This window comes from Nicotiana tomentosiformis, chromosome 4 (genome assembly GCF_000390325.3).
Source record: "Nicotiana tomentosiformis chromosome 4, ASM39032v3, whole genome shotgun sequence".
NCBI classification, from domain to species: domain Eukaryota; kingdom Viridiplantae; phylum Streptophyta; class Magnoliopsida; order Solanales; family Solanaceae; genus Nicotiana; species Nicotiana tomentosiformis.
Window position 1 is genome coordinate 66,080,607 of NC_090815.1, and position 21,292 is coordinate 66,101,898.

The 21,292-nt window shown below is 39.1% G+C and overlaps 1 protein-coding gene across 1 annotated transcript; it reads right to left on the reverse strand.

Moving 5' to 3' along the window:
* Positions 1-350: 350 nt before the first annotated feature.
* On the reverse strand, positions 351-8,354 carry LOC104099328 (uncharacterized). Its single transcript, XM_009606277.4, has 5 exons — positions 7,941-8,354; positions 6,537-6,693; positions 3,938-3,988; positions 3,614-3,706; positions 351-739 (listed from the first exon to the last, which is right to left on the reverse strand). Exons 1-5 carry the CDS (start codon positions 8,087-8,089, stop codon positions 662-664), a joined length of 528 nt encoding a protein of 175 aa, XP_009604572.1. The 5' UTR covers positions 8,090-8,354; the 3' UTR covers positions 351-661.
* Positions 8,355-21,292: the final 12,938 nt, after the last annotated feature.

Consider the following 21,292-nt stretch of genomic DNA (forward strand, 5'->3'; position numbering starts at 1 on the left):
ATTTAAATGTAAAATTCGGGCAAGTTTAAGGGGTCGTGCATTTATCCAGCCTATACAAAAAGATTTAAAATGCACATATATAACAAAATTACTCATTGTGAACCCACTGACTCTAAATTCCGAACTCACTTCTACTTGGAATTATGACTGCTCTGCTTTAAAAAATTGTACTAGCACCTGCACCATTTATAATCAGAAAAAATGAATAGCACACAGCTGCTTATCCATATTTAGGAACTTGGAACAAAGTTATTTACCAAATTAATTGGGCAAATGGAATAAGCTGTAAGTTGGAAAATTAGGGTATGTGTTACTCTTTAGTTAATCAGTTTTAGCAAAGCACAAGCAGATACGACAATCACTCTATAAGTAATTCCTGAAAAGAATGAAGGGCAAGTTACAGGTTAAAGTTCTTTGTAGCTACAATTCAATTATCAATATTTATTTACAGCGTGTAAAGTGAAACTCCTAAATGAATGTTTGCAGTTCTTCTGAAAACTGTTAGGAGACAACGACATATCTGAAATACTTAAATGTGCAAAACAGGTAATAACAACGAAGGCAATTCAAAGGTGAAATGACATATCTGCAATTTTGGCCTGATCACCATTGTCAAGTATTTCAGGGACTGTAACTATAACCAGCAACAGCTAATCTAATGTCATGCTCGATATCCCCAGCCGGTGATAAAATGAATAGCCGTTGCAGTCATCAATCCCAACAATCCACCCGCAACAACCTGCAGTGGAAAGCTGTCCAGATTAAAGCTGTGTAGAGTTCACTCTTTGAACTTGTTAAGATTTATCATGTGATATGTAGGAAACATAAATCATAGATGTACTCTAATACAACATTGTGAAGTTCACTCTTGGAGTTGCATCCAATGCAGGATAGGAAACATTAGGTTGGTGAATTCTGAGATTTTCCATTAGCATTATTTCATATGACATCTTTTATATATACTAGTCTAAGGATACGCGCATTGCGCGTAAACCCTCTCTGAATGAATATAAATTTTTTTTAAAATTACATAAATATTATATGAAAATTTGTGTTTGACAAAGAAATAAAATTTAAAGAGAAAATTTAAGCTCCTGAAAATGATGGGTGTTGATCCGATTTAACTAACTCAACAAAGAAAGAAACTTTACCCCACAAAAGGTCCTCAGTTATCTCGGTTAATATATTCAACTTAAGATTTATTTCAGTTTAATAATTTTATTACTTAAACTTTACAGATTATCATGCTTCCTTTTTAGTTTTAGCTAGAACACATAACTTTTGAAGATTTAAGAGTTTTTTCTATAAAAAAAAATCTTGAAAAGCTATATATGCATATGCATTCTTAAGTTCATTTTACAAGACACAGCTGACCAACAAACTGACAAGACGCCTTTTTTTCTTCTTGCGAGTAAATGCAACTTGTTCTAGTTCTTTGACTAATACGAAATAATATATGAATTATTTCTAACAAATTAGAAAAGAATAATCACTATCATGAAAGTAGAATCTAGCTGCTATGCTTTGATTATTTCTACTCTTTCTTCATTTTGGAGAGAGCTTTCTTTTTTTGTCCAAGAAAATAACTATGCTTCCGAATTCTACATATATCGAGATTCATCCGGATGTTGTCTTTTTATGGAAGCTAGAGTCTATGATTATAATGAATTACTTGCAGTTGATGAATTCTGAAAGTAATATGTTAATATTATCCTATGTTAAAACCAGATTTAGAACTTATTCTTTCAGGCAATTTTTGCTAATGTTGTGTTTTAGTTTTCTTGTGTCTATAATCAGTTCATTATATAAATTCTAATTTAAATAGGAAGCCTTCCAACAAACAAATCAGGTTTTTAAGTCTAAGTCTCATTAAATTCTAATTTTTCATAACATCTGAAATTAGGTATTTGTTTCTCGATTCTCGTGTGCTTCTTCATAGTGTAGAATGAAGTTTGAATGTGTAAGTAATCGTTGTTAGTAATTTATTTTGAATTGTAGAAAAATAGGTATAATAGGTTAAACATTTGAATACTTGCATATCTAATATAGAAAACAATAAACAAATTCCATATATTAAAATTCAACATATAATTGTTCTTGAAGAATTTTTAACTCATTCCAAAGGAAAACAATAAAGGCCAAGTATGAAAACCAATGTTGCCGGTTTCTGTCTCCTTGTATCCCGAGCATGTGAAATCTTATTGTAGTTTATATTCCTCCAATCTTCAATCTCTTATTCTTAACCGGCGTATGTCGAAGTGGCAACAAGGTGGAGTTAGTGATCCTAAATATTATGACTTCTTACATAATTCAAATAAGAAAACATATAATAACTCAAATTTTATTTCATTTTAAGGGCTTTAATAATAGAAAAATAATTAAATTATAATTTTATCTAGCGTAAAATTATTTCTTAAAGGTTAAAAAAAGCAAAGGACATTTCGTTAAGGGGTTTTGTGCTTTTAATGTTATATAACTCTTTTGACACAGAATAAATTCTCAGTAATATAAGAGTTATTGATGATCCATAAGTTTTTTTTACCATATTTTTAGTAATCTATTACCGGAAAAAGAATTGAAAACGTAACAAAAAAGATAAAGAACTGAAAAATTAGGAAGAAAAGATAAAAATACATACACAAACTTTACATCTGCACGCTGAAGGCATTTCATGAGTACAATTCTTTGGTTTCTTCATGTCTTATAATAGTTGCTACTCCAAATTTCTATCTACCAAGTCCTTTATTTTGTCAAAGTTTTGCATCTTGCAATATAACTAAATCCTATTATTTCCCAATGAATAATAAGAGTACCCAAATATTGTACATTTTGGTAAAAGAGTTCTAGACTAACGTGCATAGCCCATTATTTAGGACCAGAAATTATAATGATATAAGAGTTTTAGTTGAATTAAATTTCTAAATATTAGGGTTTCTATATAGTTGAAATAAGAAAAAAATTTATTAAGAAAATTTTTAATTGATTTCAAACCCCTAAATATTAGGATATATAATAAAATGACTATTTCATCTAGTGTGAAATCAATTTTTAAAGGGTAAAAAAGACAAACGACATTTCACTAAGGGGCTTCGTGCTTTTAATATAGTATAGGATAACTTTTTCTTTATGATATCGTGTAAGAAGAGAAAGGTCATAGTAAAACTTGATCTACTGTTAGAAAGACGATGGAAAAGAGGTGCTATCTGTAGTCAATTTACCATGAAGGATTCCGAGCTGAGAAGATTTTTCACAAGGACAGAGTGCATACACACACACATGTACATCATTATCATTCATGTGCACCCTACCCCTCCATCCCTCAGAAAAGAAAATGATCAAATACAATTCGGAAGCTAGCACAAGATGGTATTATCAAGTATTCACCAGTAATCAAATTCATTATATTTTGAAGGTGAAACTGATATTCCCAGACATAAGGAGAATGAAGAGAAGACAGAAAGACACAAGGGATAGAAAACAATGAAACAAGAATTAAAGGAAATTTGTGAACATGACAAAATGGGGTGGGGTAGGGAGTTAAATTTCAGAATGCTTTTATTGGATAAGCATTAAAGCCAAATTACAAGAATTTTTTCAAGATAAATAAGGAAACCTGAGGAGGAGTGTGACCAAGGAGTTCTCGTAACGGTCTGCTATCTGCAAGAGGATGTTCAGTAGGAAGTTCATATAAAATTTGATTCAGAACCTGAAAAGAAAAGGAAGAGAGTTTCAGCTGAATTTTGGTAATGTTTAAAGAAATTTGAGCAATTGAGTAACGTGCTATTCTAAAAGAACTGAAAGGATTGCAAGTCTCTGCTTGAGAATTCCTGTAGACAAAATGTAAGCAACACAGCATGCATGTAAGTTGATAAACATGACCGCATGCTTGTATGTCAAAGCACATATCCACATAGCAAAATCAATAGGAGAATCACACCTCTGCTTGACGTCCAGCCTGTAATCTTACACCTGTGGCGTCATACATGACCTGCCACAAGATTTACCAAATTAGAGATCTCTTGGTTACCAGAAATACAACAGAAGACCAAATGCTCAATTTCCTCATAAGGGAGTAGTATTAGATCATCATGAAAAAGGACATCTTTGGCCAGAAGACAGGACGGAAATACCAGCCTCTAAACTTACCCTTGGAAAATACATAAGAAGAATCTTGACTTACTATGAGGAACCAATTTGATCTAATGTTAATAAACCTTCTAGTGGTTATTCTTGCATCAAACAACCAAAGATAAGTATTAAATCTATCCCACCTTCCCGACAAATTAAGCTGAGCAAGAAAGTAAGATAAACTCTACTTTGGAAAAAATAAAGACCGGTGAATTTCATAGACATCTTGACCAACTCTAAGTGTCACATGCCGCCCAAACCAAAAGAGCACATGGGAACAAAAGGACCCTTCCCATTACCAGTAGTCAGGCCTGGCATTCATTTTATTTTAGGATCATTTTAACAGAGAAGGTAAATCTGATGGCAAGCAGTGACATCAACAACGAGGACCATTGCTATATCCTTAGGATCATTTTAACAGAGAAGGTAAATCTGATGGCAAGCAGTGACATCAACAACGAGGACCATTGCTATATCCTTCATAGATAGCTGGTAAGACTTGGCCCAATTTTAAGCCATGATCCACATCCTAGTTAGTCAACATGCAAAAAGTAACTTCAAGACTTATGGTCTTAAGTCAACTTTTATGGGATCTTGTTGAGTACATACTGAACTTGAGTTACTCTCTCCCTTTCTCTATCTCTTAATTCCAGAGTAGACATCCCCAATGATCAATCTGAAAGGTGGTATTTTAGATCTTTTATACTTACACATTTCCCAGCGTACCTGTCACCAGTATACAAGTCTAGCACAACCCCTACTCCAATCGAAGGAGTTTTTGTTTTCTTTTCACCAAAACTAAAAGCTTCAATTTTTTTGAACATTTCACCTGCTATTCAATAACTCAACAATGATACCAGAAGCTTAACAAGGTTTTAGATCTAGGATAGAGGAAATTTATCGTTGATGGTTTTACTTTTACTTTTCATTGAGCTTTATTCTTTCTCTTGAAAACATGAAAATAACTCTGTTCTTCATTGAAATTTATTTTATGCTAAATGATTAAGGTGTTACCACGCATATTAATATGCAATGTCGTAATATCAAAGATTCTGCAATCTTGTATTTGATAATGTTTATTCTAACCTTTTTATCTTTTTTATGTTATCCCCCCCCCCCCCCCCCTCAATATTTAAATATGTGCACTTATCAAAAGAAGTTGATTTTGACAGAAAAGTAGTATTTTTAAAAGCGACAAGTGTAGAAAACTGCCAACAACTTTCAGAACTTTAAGCACAAAGCGCAATTGAAATATGTGCTCTAGTGAAGTATGTATAGAATAACGACTACTATGCCTCAGTCCCAAACTAGTGAAGTATGTATATATATTATTTACTTGTTTAATAAGAGAGAAAATAATATTTAAAAATCTATAAATATATCAGAATAGGAATTGAAGCAATTGCAATTAAGGGAGTTATATGAAGTAAAAACCACATCAATCGTGTCAAAAAGTCATCTATGTGTTTGAGTTTCAGGTCCAAAGATGCAATTTAGTTTTTAAATTTGATTTAGATACTAGGTGTCTTACACTAATTTCTAATTTCCTACTCCTTATAATCAATATTTTTATCAATAAACATTTGCCTAACAATTAATCTATTGGTTTGACCATTAGATTATTTTTGGTGCCCACCTTTTCATAATATAGCTCATGGTCCTCACAAATTAATCATTTTTTTAAATATTTGTGTGCCAAACTTTAGCTATGATGCATGCCTTTGTTCTTCACACCTTGCTTCAGGACTCAGGCTTTGTTCTAGGTGCTACTAGTGAGAGTAGATACACTTCTTGCAGCTTGAGACAATTGCATGGTGTTCCCCTTTCTGCCTTTGTTTCCTTGTATAAATAACATGAGAGATTCAGATTTATTCATAACCTAGGTATTTTAGTGCTACAAAGTCAGAGATTTACAACATTTCAACCTTACTTTATTGCATAACGAAGAGTAGGATTCAATCGTTAATCTTAAAAAGTGTTTACTAGTTATAAGGTTAGATACAATTACTGTGACTAGCACAGGTAAAAATCCCTTATTCAGGAAGAATATTTAAAAAGACTGCACACCATAATCCTATATAACTAATTCCATGAAAAATCCCTCTATTGTATACACTGGTACAATATCACTAGCAACCTGAGATGATATGTTGTTCATGAATCATGAATAACCAAACCAATACAACGAGTAAAAACTCTTAAGAGGAATTAATATATAAAATCTGAGTTTTCTGTTATGAGACATGTACAAAATCTTACAGGCACCAAATATTTACATTTGAGTTCCAGTGATGGGGCATGTACAAGCTGAGAACTGTTTCTTTCTAGAATGCAGTAAATGTTATACGTAGAAGTGGTGGAAGTCTAATAATGAGAGAGAGAGAGAGAGAGAGAGAGAGAGATTATACCACACACGCTAAAACCAATGCACAAGCAAAGAGCGCTTCCCCGAAGCCCTCCTGCAAACCAATAGCCACAGCTAGAGCAGTTACAGTTGCTGAATGGGATGATGGCATTCCACCAGATCCAACGAGTTGCTTAAGATCCCATCGTCTTTCCTTGTACCTGTAAGTAATCCTTTTTCATTACCATATTCAAAATGCCTGATCTCTGTCTAAATCATGTAATCCACTTGTAATATAAGCAGAGAATAGTAAAGCATAAATGTTGATATACCTTTGAAATGCCAATGAAAATTAAAAGGACACATGTGACAGTTAAGAAGAAATGTGGCAGACATAGATTCTACTCTCCTTTGCCTCCGGCTTGGGCAGTGTTGTGAAAAGCGCTCGCTTCAGCGCTTTAAGCGTGAAGCGAAGCGAGGCGGCCATTGTGTCGCTTCTGTAGGGTGAAGCGTAGCAGGTAGGTTGAAGCGTCCGCTTTGCCAAAAAAGCGAGAAGCGCTAGCGAAGCGAGAAGCGACGGAAGCGCTCGCTTTTGTCTTTTAAGTCACTGATAAATAAAAAAACTCAGTCTTTTTTTACAAAATCAGCGAGCAGCAGAGCAAGCAGCGACTAGTGTTTCATTTTTAAAGCCCAGGTATGTTTGCAGCTACTAGGGTTTCAATTTTCAAGCCCAGGTATGTTTTCTTCTTCTTCTTCTCAGTGCTTAAAATAGCAGCGAAATGCCGCCAAATCTATTTTCCCCTTCAGTTCTTCTTTTTCTCATTCTCTTCTTCTTCTTCTTATTTTAGATTTAAGTCCTTAAAATTGCAACGAAATGCTGCCAATTTTTTTTTTCCTTCAGTTCTTCATCTTTTGTTCTTAGTCTCACTGCCAATTTTTTTAGTATTGGCAGTTACATGTGCAACATGTGTTGTCTATGCAGTATTTATTTTAATATTTTTCTTAATTCCTCTTCACTTCAAAAAAGCGAGCGCTTCGCTTCTCGCTTCACGCTTTAAGCGAAAAGGGGCTTGTCGCTTTTCATCGCTTCACGCTCTTCACAACACTGGGCTTGGGCGTTTTGTACCGATCACCTTTGTCAAGTCCCTAACACTCTTCCTTAGTGCAACTGCCTCATTACTACCACAGAAATATCTATTTTAGAGACAATGTTCCTCTACCACAGAAATATCTATTTTAGAGACAATGTTCCTGGAGCAGGTGTGATCTATTATTCTTAATATTTTTTTCACATCTATATACATGATCCAACCCGAAAGCATTTAAACTAACGATCTGAATCAGAGTTAACAATGCCCAAGTTTAGAGATATCAAGCATCTTGCCAAACAATACAAAACCAACACCGTTCTTGAATACAATAAAACAGAAATTAGGGATCAATCAATAATAAGAAAGGGGCGGGGTACCATGAAGTGAAGAGCTTAATGGATTGGGCGAGAGCGAAAGCAATGAGAGCAGACATAAGGGGATAGTTAGTGAAAATTGAAGATGACCCAGAAGACGCCGTTGTCGTTGTTGCAGACGTTGTTATGGTTGTACCCGTCACCTTATCCATTTTCCCTCTATCTAAATTGATTTCAGATTTGTAGCTTTATTATGGATTTGGGTATAGAGAGAAAGTGGAAGCAACGACGAAGGATCCTCTCAAGTCGAGTCTTGGGATTCTTCTGCTCCTTCCTTCTTTGAGAAGTGGGTGCTTAAGTAAGAATTGAATAAAACAAGGGTGTTTCGGGGTTGCGGAAATTGAGGTTAGATCATCATAATCATACGACTTCATAGAATATTCTTTTGCACCAATTTGAGACTAATTTCAATAACCCAAGTTTTTGAAGGGCCTTAGGCAGAGCAACGTAACAGGAAACACAAAAGAAAAGTCGGGCCATTTTTAAGGTCACTGTTGAAGTTATTACGTACTTTGTAGGGTAAAATATATTATAACAGGTGCCCGTTCAAAATAGGGACACGTGAAATTCAAGATGGGATGGCCAAAGATCGAAGGCAACTGTTTTATTTATCACCGGAAAGACTAACACTCATAAAAATGTAATAAATGCTCTTCGCCCGGTAGCATTTAATAGAGAATATTCTATGGCATTAAGAGCAATTACCTGTTACAGGGAATTTGATATTTATGTTCACCGTTACATTTTCATCAATATCCCTCATAATTGGCATTAAAGAAGGGTACGGTCCTAGGACCTCCTTCATAGCTATAAATAGTGAGCTGAGTTATCATTGTAAAGGACACGAATTTTCTGGCAAACTTACAAATTCTATACAAAGCTCAATACAATCTTATCTTCTTACTTTTTGATTTCGTTGTTGTTATGCCCGGAAATCCTGTTCCCGGAACTGTTGCTTCTGTTGTTTCGTCTATATCCTAAGGCTAAGTATTCCATAATTCTTCGATTATTTTATTATTTCGGGATCAAATTAATTCATTTGTCTAGAAACCACGTATAAATTCAACTGTACCGTTTTACGGGTAAACAGTTTGGAGTCCACCGTGGGACCTAAACAGCCGTGTAATTAAACTGATCCTTGTCTTTTTTACTAACGTGTTTTGACTATTTGTCTTAGAAAAAATCATAAGAAATGGCAGATAACACTGTTAACGACATGCACAACCCCGAGATTCGAGGGGATCAGCCTCATTTCGAGGATTCAATCAGTGACACCCATAATGAGGGGAATGATGCTACACAGGTGCATGACAGGCAATATCCTCGACATGTTCGGGAGACCACTCCCGATGATGCTGATGAGGAACACGTCGTTGACGCGATATGGGTCTTGCAAGAGCAACAGGCGATCATTCTTGGCCACCTCACGCGACATGATAAGGTTATGACGGAGTTGAAGCAAGCGCTGTCGGGAGCTTCAAATAATGCAAATAGACGAGATTTGGTTCCTCCCGGGGTTCCCACGAATCAAACGACGTAGAGGGTTGACAAGAACACTCCTAGGGTGAAATTAGCTCCGTTGGGGCAGGGGGAGCGGATCCGGCCTCAACAACGAGAATGATCCTTTCAAGAATGAACTTTTACCATTTATGAGGGAAGTGAACGCCCGCATGGACCAGATCCTGGGCGCTCCACCAGTGCTGAAAGGTCTGGACTCGAAAAAGTATACTCAATTGCGATACAAGCCAAGTGCGGCACCAGAGTTAATCTCGAAGCGGTTCAAAATGCCTGAAGTGCCAAAGTATGACGGAAATTCAGACCCCAGGAGCATATTACCACCTACACAATAGCGGTAAAGGGAAATGATTTAGCTCCTCAGGAAATTGAATCTGTGTTGCTATAGAAATTTGGAGAAACCCTCACGAGGGGATCCTTGATATGGTATTCGCTGTTACCCAAGTATTCCATAGACTCGTTTGAAATGCTCGCGGATTCTTTCATCAAGGTTCATCCAGGGGCTAGAAAAGTGCAGGCCTGAAAGGCTAACATATTCAAGATTGCGTAAGGAGAGTCCGAGCTGCTACGAGAGTTCGTTACCCGATTCTAGAAGGAGAGAATGTTGCTCCCGGTTGTCCCGAATGAATGGGCGGCTGAAGCATTCACCAAGGGATTAAATCCGAGGAGTTCAGACGCTTCCCGGAAATTGAAAGAAAGCCTACTCGAGTTTCAAGCAACGACCTGGGCGGATGTCCACAACCGGTACGAATCAAAAATAAGAATCGAAGATAATCAGGATGGTTTTCCATCATCGACCAAAGGACGAGAAAAGAACAGAGAAAAATCAAAGGATGATTATGACGCGGACATACAGACTTCGAGGGGCCGATTTTTGCCTTACGAACGGACCGAAGGCCGCAGTAGAGGTTTCCAGATAGCGGACAGGTTCGCCGTTGACAGGAGGACTGATCGCGGTCGGAACAATCGATCACTGCAGGATAAAGAAGTTTCAGGATCGCGGGATCCTTCTTACCCCAAGTTATCGGAATACAACTTCAACGTCAGTATAGTGGAGTTGGTGTCGGCCATGAGAAACATCAAAGAAGCACGGTTCCCAAACCCGATGAGATTTGATCCCAGCTAGAGGGATCCCAACTTGTGGTGTAAATACCACGGGACGAATGGCCACCGGACAGAGGACTGTCGCCACCTCCGGAAAGAAGTGGCAACATTATTGAAGAATGATCACCTCAGAGAATTCTTGAGTGACCGAGCTAAGAACAATTATGATCATAACCGGGACAACGCAGAACCCTCGAAAGTAGGAGAAGATCCCCCGCGTCAAGCAATCAACATGATCTTCGTAGGGAACGAGATTAACGGGGTCACCGTTTCAGCAGCAACGAAGATGAAAGTATCAATAACGTATAGCAAAAGGCTTCGGGAAGACGATATCACTTTTACGGAAGAGGACGCAGACAGATTGCTGCTAACACACAATGATGCACTGGTAACTTCTTTAAATATGCTAGATTTAAGATTAAACGTGTTCTAGTGGATCCAGGAAGTTCAACTAATATCATACAATGGAGAGTATTGGAGCAAGCTAAACTCACCGGAAGCATTATTCCGGCCACAAAGCTCCTCGCCTGATTCAACCTCGCAAGTGTGACAACCCGGGGAGAAATTTTATTACTCATGAATGCTGAAGGAGTAATGAAAACAATTTTTTTTCGAAGTAATAGATGGTGATATGGGATACAACATCATTCTAGAAATGCCATGGTTGCACGAGATGAAAGTTGTACCATCAACGTATCATCAATTGATGAAGTTTCCAACGCCTGAAGGAATTAAGCAGATAAGGGGTGATCAACCGACGGCAAGGGAGATGAATGCAATTTCGGTCTCCAGTAGCAAAGGAAAGGAACACGTGGCATAGCAATTACAGGGATCGGCACCTACTCCCGAACTAGATGAAGTTAGACCAGGGGAAGAGGCGCTAGAATATTATCAGGTGCTGAGATATTTCCAAGTTCTAGAAGAGACCGATGCAACGAAGTCCACAGCGGAAGAGCTGGAGCTAGTGGCATTGTTCGAAGAATTCCTAGAAAGGAAATTCCACTTGGGGACAGGACTGCACCAGAACTCAGGTCCGACTTTATTAAATTCCTTAAATCTAACGCCGATTGTTTTGCATGGTCACATGAGGATATGACAGGCATCCCGACAGAGGTAGCCGTACACAAGTTAAGCTTGGATCCCAGCATACCTCCGGTAAGACAAAAGAAATGCCACATTGCCGAAGCCAGGAATAAATTCGTCAAAGAAGAGGTAACCTGCTTACTTAATATAGGTTCGATCCGAGAGGTAAGATATCCAGATTGGCTGGCCAATGTAGTAGTAGTTCCTAAGAAGAACAATAAGTTTCGGATGTGTGTAGATTATAAAGATCTTAACAAGGCGTGCCCAAAAGACTCGTTCCCACTGCCAAACATCGATCAAATGATTGATGCCATGGCCGGGCACGAGTTAATGAGTTTCCTCGATGGTTATTCCGGGTACAACCAAATTAAGATGAACCACTTATCAACGGCTCGTGAACAATGTGATGCCTTTCGGGTTGAAAAATGCCTGAGCCATTTATACACGGCTCGTGAACAAGATGTTTGAAAATAAAATAGGAAAAACTATGGAAGTTTATATAGATGATATGCTCGTTAAGTTTTTAAATGCAGGTGATCATCTTAAACATCTGCAAGAAACTTTTGACATCCTAACGAAGCATAATATGAAATTTAATCCCGAGAAATGAGCCTTCGGGGTCAGCTCTAGTAAGTTTCTGGGATTTCTGGTATCACAAAGGGGAATTGAGGTAAACCCCGATAAGGTCAAGGCCATAGAATATATCCCGGACCAACTATCAAACATGAAGGAAGTCTAAAGGCTTACGGAGAGATTGGCAGCTTTGAGCCGGTTCATTTCCCGGTCATCGAAAAAGTGTCATCGTTTTGTCGCACTGCTCAAAAAGAAAATAATTTCGAATGGACCCCGGAGTGCCAGCAGGCTTTGAGGGATTTAAAGAAATACTTGCCAAGCCCTTCATTGCTTTCAAAACCAAAAGAAGGTGAAACATTGCTGGTTTATCTTACGGTCTCTGAAGTTGCGGTAAGTGCGTTTTTAGTCCGAGAGAACGAAGGTACGCAATCTCCCATTTTTTATGTTAGTAAAATTTTAATAGGAGTAGAAACGCCTTACCCACATTTGGAGAAACTGGCCTTAGCTCTCGTAGTCACCGCTCGGAAGCTGAGGCCCTGCTTCCAATGCCACCCGATAGCCGTGGTGACTACTTTCCCTTTGCGGAACATCCTCCATAAACTCGAGCTCTCGGGTAGATTGGCCAAATGGGTCGTCGAAATGAGTGAATTCAACATAGAATATAAACCAAAGACTACAATTAAGTCACAAGTCTTGGCTGTCTTCGTGGCTGCCGGGATTATTTCCTCTAGCAACCAAGGAGGCAGTAATGGTGTCGGAATCGACATCAGGGGTTTAGACCTTATTTACAGACGGAGCTTCCAACGTAAAAGGGTCCTGGCTCGCTATAGTCTTAATCACGCCTTCGGGGGAAATCCTAAGGCAAGCCATCAGGACGGTCCATTTAAATAACAATGAAGCAGAGTATGAAGCTTTGATTGCAGGGCTCGAATTGGCTCGGGGACTTGACTCCAATGTCCTCGAAATCAAATGCGACTCACCCCTGGTGGTAAATCAGATCTACGGGATCTTCGAGACCAAAGAGGAGCACATACAACAATACGTGGTAACGGTTCAGGCTCTATTGGTGCGATTCTGGGAATGGTCAATTACTCATATCTCAAGGGAATATAACGCAGAAGCAGACGCATTGGCAAACCTAGGATCATCGATGGAAATAAAGGGATCGGAGTCTAGGACGGTAGTACAACTGATGAACTCAGTCTTGGATACAGATGGTTACTATGAGATAAATTAGACTAATCTAGTCTGGGACTGGAGGAATGAAATCATCGATTATCTCGAACACGGGAAGCTACCTGAAGACCCCAAACTATCCCGGGCGATGCACGCCAAAGCAGCACGATATAGCTTCAAGAGAGGCCAATTGTATAGAAAATCTTTTCAAGGCTCGTTGGCCCGATGCTTAGAAGCATCTGAAGCAAACTATGTCATGAGAGAGGTTTACGAAGGGATATGCGGCAACCACTCGGGCGCAGATTCCTTAGTGCTGAATTTGGTAAGGGCAGGATATTATTGGCCCCGCATGGAACAAGACGCCAAAGACTTCGCACAAAAATGTGATAAGTGTCAACGCTACGCACCACTGGCGCTTCAACTGGCAGGACCCTTACATTCGGTTCTGTCCCCGTGTCCATTCATGAAATGGGGGATGGACATCGTCGGACCACTGCCACCGGCTCCCGAAAAGGTTCGGAATACCATAAGAGATAGCACATGAAAATGGGCCACAGTTTATCGGCACAAATATTACAAAGTTCCTCCAAGATTTAAAAATAAAGAGGATCACATCTTCACCCTATCATCCGAGCGCAAATGGTGAAGCGGAGTCGATGAACAAAGTGATTATTCAAAACCTCAAGAAAAGGTTGGAAGCAGCTAAGGGTAACTGGCCCGAGGAATTACCCGGAGTTCAATGGGCATACCGAACTACGGCAAAGTCAAGCACAGGGGAAACCCTTTTTTCCCTCGTGTACGGTGCAAAAGCTTTAATCCCGGTGGAAGTAGGGAAACCCACCTTGAGATATTTCCAGGCAGATGAAGAATTGAACAACGAAGCATTGTTAGTCAACTTGGAACTGCTCGATGAACGCAGGGACTTGGCGCATGTAAGAATGGTAGCTCAAAAGCAGAGAATGGAGTGGTATTATAATCGAAGAGCCAACCTTCATTATTTCAAAGTAGGAGACTTGGTCCTAGGGAAAGTAACTCAAAACACCCGGGAGCTCAACGTAGGGAAGCTAGGTCCAACATGGGAAGGCCTCTACTGGGTTTCAGCTATCACCGGGAAAGGTTCATGTGAGTTGGAAAACCAAAATGGAAAAAAGTTGCCCAGCAATTGGAACGTGGCACACCTCAAAAGATATTATTGTTGATGAACATTATCCAATCAAAAAGTATGTATTGCACTCTTTTTCCTTTCGTTCAGTTTTTATCCCAATTGGGTTTTTATGGCAAGGTTTTTAACGAGGCAGTAACAGAAAGCATACTACGGAGACAACAACAATAAGACCTTTAATAGCAAGGCACACAAGCAAAGATCCACTCGGGGATGGTTAGATAATCTTTTGCTCTACAGAAAATTCCCACCGGGAAGTTAAGTTTGCTATTGAGAAAATGTTACGTGATCGTTCACGAGCACAAACCACTAGAGGGTTGTTAGATAATCCTTCGCTCGATAGCATAAATTCCTAAGGGGGAGTAAAATGTGTTACCAAGTTAAGGATTATCTAGCAATGCATTAGTGGAATCTTCGAAGATACAAGACTTCTAGTGTTTCAAATCGCACTCTACGCATTCGAACATTGGGTAGGGGGAATGATATGAGGATAAGGCAACAATGATTGCCACGTCGACCGAGAAATAAAAAATCGAAAACATCATTGCATCATCGGGACCAGGGACTGCGTGGCCTGCCCCGTAGAAACAAGTTGTAAAAGTTAGCCACAAGTAATGGCAATTTCTTTTCAGCATAGCAAATGCTTATGTACTTTTTAAAAATAGAAGGAATAAAATAAAATCCTTTTGTTTTTATCTTGTTTCTTGTCTGAACGATGAATTAACTTTGTCATTTGAAAGTTAAACAAGTTCTTCAAATGCTAGTGTTGTAATGAACAGGAGACGTCCTCTTCAAGAGCACCGTAAACATAAGAGGGTCATCTCTTATAAAAACCCTCACGTTAAAGGGTTGGTTTCGAAAGAATTTATGCCCGAAATCAAAATGCCTTCGGGGAAAGATACACTCGAAGCCGTACATGAAAGGACGCAAAAAATAAACTTGTGCAAATACTTATCAAAGCCCTCACGAAAAAGGGTTGATGCCCAGAGCCAAAAATGCTTTTGGTGAGAATACACCCAAGGCTTCACATAATAAGACGCAAAACAGAAAAGCTTGCGCAAAATTCTTAAGCAAAAGGAAGAAAATACAAAGATTAAAGACTTGCATGATTATTCAAACGAAAGGAAGACTCAAACAATACTTGAGCAAAAGATGTTTTTATTTACAAAAACATCTCAAAACGGCACAGGTACAAGAATTGGAAAAAGAAAAGAAAAGCTAAACTGCAGTATCTCCGGAACCAGGAGGAAGAGAATTGCCTGTGGCCCCGAGAGAAGTAGACGGACCTACCGATGGCTCAACATTTTCACCAGTTTGGCCTTCAGCATCATCATTCTCCGATTCTTCTTCAGTTCCCGAGAACTCGGAACCAGAACCAGAAGGACCAAGTGCATCAGACCTCGCTGGGAGTCCACTTTTAGCAACTAATTCAAGCTCACGGGCCTTAGCAATTTCGGCATCAAAATCAATGACACCAGCTTTGGCCTCTTCCAAGGTTTTTCTCCTCATGTTGTACATAGCGTAAGTTTTCTAAACAACGAGGGAAGCCACTCGACGCTTAAGTTCTTCTTTGAGTTGGGTTACCTCGGTAGAAAGATTTTCCCGGGCGGACCTAGCAGATTTGAGGCTAACTTCAAGGTCACGGACAGTTGAACTAAAAAGCCTATTATGCTCGATAGTTTTTCTGTACTTCTCTTCTAGTTGTGCGTGTTTCACCCCCGTAGCAGCAAGCTCTTCAATTTTGGAGTTCGAGGCTGTCTCTATGTTGATCACTCTTTCAGCGGAGGCAGCCTCACGTTCAGTTGCAGCAAGAACGACATTATGGACCTCAACCCATTTGGCCCTGGCTTCATCAAATCTAACCCTCAGTAGGCCAATTTCTTGGCTAAGGGTTACCACTTCTTGCTTGCTTTGCCGCAAACGAGCCTCCAATACAACAACGTCAACAGCTTTGGCTTCCAGTTCCGAAAGGCGAGCGACATGTTGCTCCTACTCTACCAAAAGCTGATCTCATGCGGAGGTAATCTCTTCCTTTTCACGAATCAACCTCTGAAGGCCCTCGGAAGCAAGAAAGTTGGCCTACAAAGTAAGAAGGGTAAAATTTAGGACATGTTCATACCCAAAAATAAAAGGAGTAATAAAGGAAGAAAGGAACGTACCGCTGCAACGTTCGTCATGGCATTGTTTAACAAACACTCTCCCGAGAGTGCCTGAATCTTTTCCCTGTCATTCTCTAAAGCCAAAGGCTTCAAATAATTAGCAAGCTCCACCGATCGGGATAGCAAGTTGCATCCGGTATAGACCAAAAGAGTAACATTCCTCCTCCTTTGTGGATCTTCAGAAGGGGCAGCATTATTTTGCCCTAAATTCCCATGAACTGGGGACTGTGGAAGAGGAACACCTTCTTCATGTTCAGGTACGGCCGGTGGAGATAATGTAGCAATTGCTGGTGGAAGAGTGGATGAAGATGGAAGTGATGTAGCATTTGCTGGTGTTGGTGAAGATGGAGATGAAGCTGATGGAGTTGAAGAATGAGAAGCAGCTGCATCAAATGCAGTGCTGGTTGTTGGATGCTAGCCAACCAAAGACGGAAGGGACCCGGTACTCAGCCCCGCGGTACCGGGCACAACAATTGGGGCCCGAAAATGGGAGTTGACATTATCTACCAAATCAAACTCTCCACAAAGTGTCGAGGCATCGTCCTCGGTTAGTGTAACTATCTCAATAAGTCGAGCATCCTGTTGAGATGATGAGGATCATCGTCTTCTATGTAGAGAAGCTCCTTCATCACTAGCTTCTTCATCATCGTCGATCATCACAGTGTCTATGACCGGCCCAGAAGGAGGGCCAGTCACTATCACTACCGGAGATGACTCAGGGGGCATCAGTCATTGCCCTCTTATTCTTTTCCCCAGCTGCAGAGGATCGTCTTCTCTTTAGTTGTTTATCTTCCGGCCTGGGACTCCGTAAAGAAACATTTGCTCCCGAAGTAGGCCCGGAGACACCTGTTCGAGTAAGAGCCTCCTGAAGCAGCCTTGCTGCATCAGCAGGATCAGCCAAGACATCTTCCTCGGGAACAACAACAGAGCCCGCGGGTAGACCTAATTTCATAGACAGGTTAGAAGGGATCAATCAAGTTCTTCACATGAAACATTGAAACAATGTGAGTTTGAATTACCATGATTCTTGGCCTTCCACCCGTATTTAGGGGCCAGTTCTTTCCAAAAATGAGTCTCGAGCGTCGTAATGTCCAAGATCTTTTGTACCTACCGATCCAAACCTTCAACCACCAGTAGGATCTATCGAGTTGCCGAACTAGGCGAAGGATGGAGGATCAGGCTATAGAAAAATATTTAGTAAAAGGACATACTAAAACAAAGAGCTTATGAGTGCGGTTCCAAGCGACCGGAAATGATGGAGCCATTGCTGGAATAATGTCATTGGTGGCAGCTGCAATGAACCGTTCCATCCACCCACGGTCGTTGTCATCATCCATGCTAGACAACAAAGCATGGTGGCCACGTTTGCAGAGGTTTATCATTCCCTCGCGGAAGAAAGATTTTGGGATGATAGAGATTCATCATATGAGCTAAGGTTTGTTCCTCTCTAGTCTCCTGGCACAAATGCCAAAGGCAAGCAACCATCCTCCACATAGAAGGAATTACTCATGCCAATCATACTTGGTAGCGTAGGCAAAACTATGCAATCATGGAGTTAAGCTCTCCGCTCAAAGAGAACTCACCCAAAGTAAAGGGATACATGTAAAAATATGTAAAACCCTCCTTGGGTAGGGTGACTCGCTCCGATAGATCAGTAGCAATAATATCCAAGTCATGGCAGCGGCAGTCTTCCTTCATAGCAGGAATGCTAGAAGGATGTATGGAAGAAGGGTACCTACTGACGGCCCATGTAAGAGAGTTAGTAGTAGGGAATTTCTCTTCGAAGTCTTTTGTGGTACAAAGACTTCTAGGGATGATGGAGCCCACTGTTGGAGGAGCAGAGTCCTTGGCCTTATTCTTGCTCTTTGAAAAACTGGTATGCTTTGAGGAAGAAGCCTTTGTATGGAAAAAGGAGAAGGTCTTTTGGTTAAAGAGAATTGGAGAAAAGATGAAGAGCAAGATGCAAGTTAGATAAGGGAAGCTTCAAAAATTATGAAGTATAATGGAGAAGGTTGATACGTATAAGTAAATGTTTTGGCGGATAAATTCATGGCCATGATTACCTCGATAATCAGCAAAAGTTGTGCTGAATCATGGGATGACGCGTGTTCAGGGCATTAAATGCAAAGAGACATGCGTCTAATCAACCGTCAGAAGCCTTCAGAGGGAATTATAGTAATTCCCGCCAAAAGAGTGTTTCTACCAACTTCCACGTAACACAAAGTTATGTCACCGGAAATCAGGGGGACTATCTCTATATGGTAAAATATGCTATGACACGTGGCCGTCCAAAAAAGGAACACATGGAACCCAAGACGGGGGGATGGCTAAAGACCGAAAGCAACTGTTTCGTTTGTCACCGGAAAGAATAACACTCATAAAGATGCGATAAATGCTCTTCGCCCGGTAGCATTTAATAGAGAATATTCCATGGCATTAAGAGCAATTACCCGTTACAGGGAATTTAGCATTTATGTTCACCGTTACATCTTCATCAATGTCCCTCATAATTGAAATTAAAGAAGGGCACAATCCTAGAACTTCCTTCATAGCTATAAATAGTGAGCTCAGTTATCATTGTACAGGACACAAATTTTCTGGCAAACTTATGCTACATTCTATACAAATCTCAATACAATCTTATCTTCTTACTTTTTGATTTTGTTGTTGTTGTGCCCGGAAAACATATTCCTGAAACTGTTGCTTCTGCTGTTTCGTCTATATACTAAGGCTAAGTATTGCATAATTATTCGATTATTTTATTGTTTCAGGATCAAATTAATTCATTTATCTAGAAACCACGTATAAATTCAACTATACCGTTTTATGGGTAAACACCTACATTGCACAAAATTTTGCTCACATCTGAATTAGTTCAATTTATTTCAAATCTAAATTTTTCTATCTTTCAAATGCAACTTTAGAAATTTAAATCTGAAGTAGTTCAATCTTTTCAATTCACTTTCAGAAATCAAATATGAAGTTCTTCTATCTTTCAAATGCAACTTCAGAAATTTAAATCCTATCTAGTTCAATCTATTGAATGCTTAGATTTTGAATCTTAAGTTCTGAAACATAAACTTGTTCTTCTAATTTCAACAATCCAATACACTATGCAATGTCCAGATCTGCTCCAAATGGGCTCAAATTTGAAATATAATTTTTAAATATCATAAAGAACAAATCTAAATTATCAAAATTGTCAAAATAAAAATAAATTTAATAAATTGATTTTGCAACTTAGAAGAAGAAGAAGAAACTCTAAGTAGAAAGAAGAAGAAGAAAACAACAGTAAAGAAGAAAAGAAAAGTGTATATATCTAACATTATCCAAAAATTGGGCATCTGTTAAATCTTTTTAAAAAGTGGGTACAAGTTCAATGGGTGACGCAAATCTGGGTTCCACATTAAAATTTTACAAAAAAGTCTCGGGAGGGAACAATTTACAAAAGCAAAATACAATCAAACCTCTTTATAATAAACTTTAATATTTAAATATTATTTGATGGTTATAGACAAAAATTATCTATTTTTTTAATGTTACATATAAAAGATAAAAAAATTATTCAAATTTAGAATATAAAAAATTATACATAATTCACTAATTCAATATTAAATAAAACTAATACATTATTAATAAATTCTTAACTAAATATTCAAAGGATCAAATATTAAACATTTGTGACGACTCAGCCAGTCGTCTTATGTATTACAGCCCCGTTCCCCTGTTTATTCCTTATTCTATGTTCACTTGTGGTTACGCGACTCGTCGGGGTGGTTGGTTTTGTTCCGGGGATGTTTCGGAGTGAATTGAGACACTTGGTCCCAAGGTTGGAAGCTTAAGTTGAAAGAGTTGACCGGATGTTGACTTTTGTGTAAACAACTCCGAAATGGAGTTTTGATGGTTCTGATAGATTTGTACGGTGATTTTGGACTTAGGTGTGTGTCCGGATTTGGATTTGGAGGTCCGTAGATCGTTTTGGCTTGAATTGGCGAAAGTTGGAAAGTTGAAAGTTTGGAAGGTTGAGATTTTTGACCAAGAGTTGACTTTGTTGATAATGGGCTCAGATTTTGGTTGTAAAAGTTGGAATAGGTCTGTTGTATCATTTATGACTTGTGTGCAAAATTACAATTTGAGGTCAATCAGAGTTGGTTTGATATATTTCGGCATTAGTTTTAGAAGTTGGAAGTTCAATAGTTCATTAGGCTTGGGTTGGGGTGCGATTCATGATTTCGATGTTGTTTGATGTGATTTGAGACTTCGACTAAGTTTGTATCATGTTTTAGGACTTGTTAGTATGTTTGGATGGGGTCCCGGGGGCCTCGGGTGTGATTCGGATCAAGTTCGGACTTATTTTGGACTTTGTTGGATTGCTGATATTTATGCTTTTGGTTTCCTCTTTAGCGATCGCGAGAAGCGGGGCGCGATCGTGAAGAGTCTTTTCTGGCAGCTGGGCATTTGTTCTATGCGTTCGCGAGGTTGTGGACGCGATCGCAGAGTTCTGAGCTTTTGTGAAACACGAATGCGGGTGTATGGACGCGTTCGCGAAGAAGGTAGGAGAGGCTTGGGATTTTCAGATGGTT